Genomic DNA, 6521 nt, shown 5'->3' on the forward strand with positions numbered 1-6521 from the left:
GGAAATCAAAAGGAAATCAAGCAGGAAATCAAACAGGAAATCAACCAATGCAGGATCCATGAATCATGACGTCACAGGAAGCATCCAATCAGAACACAGGGAGGAGAATCCCATCTCCTTGACCCCTGACCCCCACCCACCCTCCCTCCTCCACTTCCTCCTCCTACTTCCTACTTCCTGTTTCAACCAGGAAGTAAGAGATTCATCCTTCCTCTTTCCTGGAGGAAGAGGAGGAGGATGATGATTTCTGGAGTGTTCTACAGGTAGACAGGTCTATACATTCAGAGCAACTGGAAGCTTCTAGAAAGTTCTTTATCCCCCTGGACAACACCCATGGTTGTTCATAGAAGCTTCTAGAAAGTTCTTTATCCCCCCCCCTGGAAAACACCCATGGTTGCTCAGAGTGGCTTCTAGAAAGTTCTTTTATCCTAAATAGCATACATTTTTTTGTTCACAGAGACTTTAGAAAGTTCTTTCACATGGGAAAACAGCCATTTTTTGTTCACAGAGTGTTCTAGAAAGTTCTTTCATCCCAAACCACACCCATTTTGGTTCAGAGACATTTCTAGAAAGTTCTTTCATCCCAAAGTACATCCATTTTTGTTCACAGAGGCTTCTAGAAAGTTCTTTCATTCTAGAAATCAACCATTTTTGGTTCACAGACTTCTAGAAAGTTCATTCATCGTAAACCACACCCACCTTTGTTCATAGACACTTCTAGAAAGTTCTTTCATCCTAAACAACACCCATGGTTGCTCATAGAGAGTTCTAGATAGTTCTTTCATCCAAAATAACAACCATTTTTGTTCACAGAGACTTCTAGAAAGTTCTTTCAGTCTAAACAACACCCATGGTTGCTCATAGAGAGTTCTAGAAAGTTCTTTCATCCTAATAACCATTTTTGTTCATACACACTTCTAGAAATTTCTTTCATTCTGGTAATCAACCATTTTTGTTCCTAGACATCTAGAAAGTTCTTTCAGTCTAAATAACACCCATGGTTGTTCATAGAGAGTTCTAGAAAGTTCTTTCATCCTTAATTACAACCATTTTTGTTTATAGACACTTCTAGAAAGTTCTTTCATTCTAGAAATCAACCATTTTTTGTTCACAGAGGCTTCTAGAAAGTTCCTTCACAGGGTTAAACACACATTTTTGTTACAAAAATCTCCTTGGTGTTGTTTTTTTCCCTCTCTTATATACATTTTCCTTTTAATTTCCTCTTTTGTACAAAGTTTCTGAAGTTACAGTTCAGATCAACCCCCCCCTCCCCAAAAATGAACAGAAAAATCAAGTTTCCCCTCCCTCAACCCCCACCCCACCAAAAAGGGGGAAAAAAAAGAAAATTACACCAAAAAATGAACATGGAAATCACAGAAAATCAAAATCCATAAAATTTTAAAAATCAAGTAACGAAAATTAAAAGTGGAATCAAGAAAGACCAAACTTAAAATGGAAAATCTAATAAACACGGAAAATCAACTATCCAAAACTAAAAATTCCAATTAAAATGATTAAAATTGAAAACGAGAAATGATTAAACAACGAAATTAAAAATTAAAATTGAAAATTGAAAAAAGTGCCAATTAAATCGAATTTCAAAGTGAAATTGAACATCAAATGGAATACTGAAATTGAACATTGAGAATCAAGCGAAAAATTGAAATTGAAAATTAAATCAAATTGAAATTGAAAATCCAACTGCAAATTGAAATCGAAAACTCAACCTGAAATTGAAAATCCAACTGCAAATTGAAATAAATCAAAAATTGAAATAGTAATTTAAAATAGAAAATCCAATTGCAACTTGAAATTGAAAACTAAATCACACTCAAATTTAAAATTGAAAATCAAATGGAAACTTTAGAGTTGAAATTGAAAATTAAATCCAATTGTAATTGGAAATGTAGAATTGAATTGAGAATCAAGTTGAAAGTTAAAATGGAAATTGAGAGGAAAATCAAGTTGAAAATTGAAATTTAAAATTGAAATTTAAAGTTGAAAATCAGATTGCAAATTGGAAACTAAATCCTTTTGAAATTGAAAATCCAATTGAACATTGAAAATTAAATCAAGTTGAAATTGAAAATTAAAATTGAAAATTGAAATTGAAAATTCTAATTGAAATTTAAAATGGAAAATCCAATTGAACGTTGAAATTTAAATTAAACCTAAATTAAAATTTGAAATTGAAAATCCAATTGAAAGTGGAAACTGAAAACCAAATCAAATTGAAAATTGAATTTGAAAATTAAATTGAAATTTAAAATTGAAGTTGAATTTCAAGTTGAAAATGAAATTCAGACTTAAAATTGAAATTGAAAACTAAATCAAATTTAAAATGGAAAATCCAGTTGCAACTAGAAATAGAAAATTAAATCCACTGGAAATTGAAATTTAAAATTGAAAATCCAATTGAAAATTGAAATTGAAAATTAAAATTTAAAATAGAAAATCCAATTGAACATTGAAATCGAAAATTCAATCAAATTGAAATTTAAAATTGAAATTGAGTTTCAAATTGAAAATGAAATTGAGACTTAGTGTGGAAATGGAAAATCCAGTTGCAGTTTGAAATTGAAAATTAAATCCAATGGAAATCGAACTTGAAAATTGAAATTCAAATTGAAAATTGAAATTGAAAATGAAATCCAATAGAAGTTTGAAATTCAAAATCAAATTCAAATTTCAAATTGAAAATGAAATTAAGACTTAAAGTTGAAATGGAAAATCCAGTTGCAGCTTGAAATTGAAAATTAAATCCAATGGAAATTGAAATTTAAAATTGAAATTCAAATCGAAAATTGAAATTGAAAATGAAATCCAATAGAAATTTGAAATTCAAAATCAAATTCAAATTTAAAATCAAATTGAACATGAAAATGGAAAATTAAATCCAATTGAAATTTAAAATTGAAAATCAAATTGAAAATTCAAATTTAAAATCAGATTGAAAATTGAAATTTAAAATTGAAAACCAAATTGAAAATTCAAATTTCAAATCAAATTGACAATTAAAATTGAAATTTGAAATTGAAAACCAAATTAAAAATCGAATTTGACAACCAAATTGAAAATTGAAATTAAAATGGAAAATCAAATTCAAAATGGAAAATTAAAATTGAAAATCCAATTGAAAATTGAAAATTAAATTGAAATTTGAAATTGAAAAATCAAATTCAAAATGGAAAAATTCAACCCCACAGGGAAGAAATGATCCACAACAACGACGACGGTAACAGTAACGACCCTTGTGGCTCCTTCCAGGACCAGGAGGACGTTGGATTCCCCCCCAACGTGCGTCTGTGGCTTTTCCCGCCCTCAGGAGGCCTCCCCAGCCCCACTTCCGCCTCTACTTCCGCTTCCTCTTCCACTTCCGCCCCCACTTCCGGGTTCTGGGCGTCCTGGGCGGCGAAAACGACCCACTTCCGGGTTTACTTCCGGGTGGCAGGCGCACTTCCGGTTCCATTTCCGGTCCCACTTCCTCCCTGGGGCCTCCACTTCCGCCTCCCTGTCCCATTTCCGGGATCCTCCCTTCCTAACGCTCCACTTCCGGTTCGCAGGCGCACTTCCGGTTTCACTTCCGTGTCTACTTCCTCCCTGAGGCTCCACTTCCGGGTTGCCGTGGCTTCACTTCCTGTTCCAGAACCGTTATTCTTACTTCCTGGTTCTCTACTTCCTGTCCTAGAACCGTTATTCTTACTTCCTGGTTCTCTACTTCCTGTCCTAGAACCGTTATTCTCACTTCCTGGTTCTCTACTTCCTGTTAGCAGGTGCTTCACTTCCTGTTCCAGAACCGTTATTCTCACTTCCTGGTTCTCTACTTCCTGTTCCAGAACCGTTATTCTCACTTCCTGGTTCTCTACTTCCTGTTCCAGAACCGTTATTCTCACTTCCTGGTTCTCTACTTCCTGTTAGCAGGTGCTTCACTTCCTGTGCCAGAACCGTTATTCTTACTTCCTGGTTCTTCACTTCCTGTCCAATAACCGTTATTTTCACTTCCTGGTTCTCTACTTCCTGTTCCAGGACTGTTATTTTCACTTCCTGGTCCAGAACCGTTATTCTCACTTCCTGGTTCTTCACTTCCTGTTCCACTTCCTGTTTCCTGGAAGTGAGAGGCATTTCCTTCCTCCTTCCTTCCTCTTGCTTCTAGATGTTTCCTTCCTCTTCTTCTTTTTCCTTTTCCACTTCCTGTTCTATTTCCTCCTTTCTTCCTCTTCCTTTTTCTTTCCTTTTTTTCTCTTCCTCCTTTTCCTTCTTCTTTTCCATTTCCTGTTCCATGTTCTATTTCCTTCCTTCTTCCTTTGGCTCAAAGTCCTTTCCTTTCTCCTCCTCTTCCTCCTTCCCCTCTTTCCTTTTCCTTCTTTTCTTTCCTTTTCCTTTTTTACTTCCTCTTCCCTGGACGTGAGAGACTTTTCCTTTTTCCTTCTAGTAGTTTCCTTTCTCTTCTTCCTTCACCTCTTCTTGTTTTCCCTCTTTTCCTTCTTTCCTCCTTTTCCTTTTTCTTTCTTTTCTTCCTTCCCTTTTTTCATTTTTTTCCTCCTTCCCTTCTTTTTCCATTTCCTTTTCTTCCTTTCCCTTTTTCTTTTCCTCCTTCCTTCTTTTTTCTATTTTCTTTTCCTCCTTTTCCTTTTTTTCCCTTTCCTTCCTTTTTCCTTCTATTGTTCCTTCCTCTTCCTCCTCTTCTTGTTTTTCCTCCTTTCCTCCTTTTCCTTTTTCTTTTCTTCCTTCCCTTCTTTTTCCATTTTCTTTTCCTTCTTTTCCTCTTTTCCTTCTTTTTCCTATTTTCTTTTCCTCCTTTTCCTTTTTTCCTTCTTTTTCTTTTCCTCCTTCCCTTTTTCCCATCTTTTCTTCCTTCTTTTTCCTTCTAGTTCTTTCCTTTCTCTTCTTCCTCTTCCTCCTCCACCTCTTCTTCTTTTTCCTCCTTTCCTCCTTTTCCTTTTTCCTCTTTTTCTCCTTCCCTTCTTTTTTCCATTTCCTTTTCCTCCTTTTTCTTTCTTTTCTTCCTTCCCTTCTTTTCCTCTTCTTCCTCCTCCACCTCTTCTCCTCCTCTTCCTCCTTTCTTTTCCTCTTTTTCCTTCTTCTTTTCCTCTTCCTCTTCCATTTCCTTTTCTTCTTTTCCTTCTTTTTCTCCTTCCTTTTTCCTTCTTCTTCTTCCTCTTCCTTCAACTGTTACATGTCTCCAGGTCAGCCATGTTGGTTGGGTTGGGTTGGGTTGGGGGGGTCATGGGTCATTCATGGGTAAGTCCTGGGGTGGGGGTGGGGTCAGTCCATTGGGGGGGTGGAGGGTGGAGGTCAAAGGTCAGTCCCTGGGGTGGGAGGTCAAAGGTCACTTCCTGTCACCCTCCTAATTTTTTTTTGGGGGGGAAAGAGAATCAGAGAGGGCAAGAAATGAGCAACAACCAATCCCGCAGGAGCCCCCAAAATGTCATGTCCCCTCCTCCCTCCCCCCCCCTCAAGACGTGCCTCAGTTTCCCTAGACGCGCGTGGTGGAGTGGGCGTGGGGGAGGGGGTTGTTCTGACCCCCTGACCCCCCTCCTGACCCCCCCACCCCTCCCCCTCCACCCCCACCCCCCCCACCAAAGGTGTTGAACGTGTGCAAGGTCGGCCCTGGGGTGGTGGTGATGGTGCTGGGGGTCATCAGGGGGATGTCATCCGGGGATCTGCGCAGGGTCAGCGCGTAGTCGGGGGGACAGGTCAGGTGGAGGGCGTCCTGCAGGTCCCTGGCCTCGTGGGCACCGACGTTGGGGTTCAGCTGCACGGATAGGAGTTCGGTGGGCGCCGAAGAGCGCAGCAGGTGGCGCTGGGCGGCGTCCTGGGGCGCTGGGGTGCGAGTGGCCGTGGATGGGGGGCTGGAGGGGCGTCTGTGGGTCTGGTGGCGCCTCTTGTCCTTCTTGTAGTAGAGGGCAGCGAAGGCCAGGATGTTGAGGAAGAGGAGGGAGGCCCCCACGGCGATGGTGACGCTGAGCTCGGTCGAGTAGTCGCGCTTGGTCTCGATCAGCACGGTGGTGGTGCTGTGTTCCGTCCCCCCCTGCCTCAGTTTACCTTCTGGGCGCAAGGCCTTGGGGCCCAAGATGGAAGAAGTGGAGGCACTGGGCCTCTTGGTGGCTCGCCTGGGGTGCGAGGAGGAAGAGGAGGCCGTGACATCAGGGGCGCGCGTGGTGGTGGTGGACACGTACTGGAGGATGTCGTTGAGGTTGTGCAGGTGGGGTACGAGTTCGAGCCAGAAGGCCACCTTGGTGGCCCGATAGTGGTCTCGAACCCGGGGCTTCAGGCCGATGTGCAGGTACAGCTGGTCCCTGGGGTTGTACTTGGACCAGGCCACCTCCTCGAAACGGTTGGGCTTCGTGTGGATGAACTTGGTGTCCTGGGGCACGGGCTGGTTGGGGTCCCTAAAAAGGGGGGGGGTGAGAAGAGAAAACAGGAAGTGGGTGGAGGGAGGAAGGGGGGGGAGCTGGGGTGGGTTCCTTCCTTCCATCCATCCATCCACCCATCCATCCACCCAACCATCCATCCATCCA

The 6521-nt window shown here is 40.9% G+C and overlaps 1 protein-coding gene and 1 long non-coding RNA gene across 2 annotated transcripts in view; both read right to left on the bottom strand.

Annotated features, from left to right (window-relative positions):
- Nucleotides 1-3891: 3891 nt before the first annotated feature.
- Nucleotides 3892-4124, bottom strand: LOC106000181. Its single transcript, XR_001175781.1, has 2 exons — nt 4084-4124; nt 3892-3975 (listed from the first exon to the last, which is right to left on the bottom strand). It is a non-coding gene; the product is annotated as an uncharacterized LOC106000181 (long non-coding RNA).
- A 1107-nt stretch (nt 4125-5231) lies between these two features.
- The window catches only part of LOC106000186 (neuroligin-4, X-linked-like), a 32305-nt gene continuing 31015 nt past the window's right edge, over nt 5232-6521 (bottom strand). Inside the window, exons 6-7 of the mRNA XM_013035418.1 lie at nt 5581-6392; nt 5232-5248 (exon numbers count right to left, since the gene is read on the bottom strand). Coding sequence (XP_012890872.1) covers nt 5232-5248; nt 5581-6392 — 829 coding nt within the window. The remainder of the gene's footprint in view (nt 5249-5580; nt 6393-6521) is intronic.

The sequence above is a fragment of the Dipodomys ordii genome, unplaced genomic scaffold, assembly GCF_000151885.1.
Source record: "Dipodomys ordii isolate 6190 unplaced genomic scaffold, Dord_2.0 Scaffold210, whole genome shotgun sequence".
In the NCBI taxonomy this organism is placed as follows: Eukaryota; Metazoa; Chordata; class Mammalia; order Rodentia; family Heteromyidae; genus Dipodomys; species Dipodomys ordii.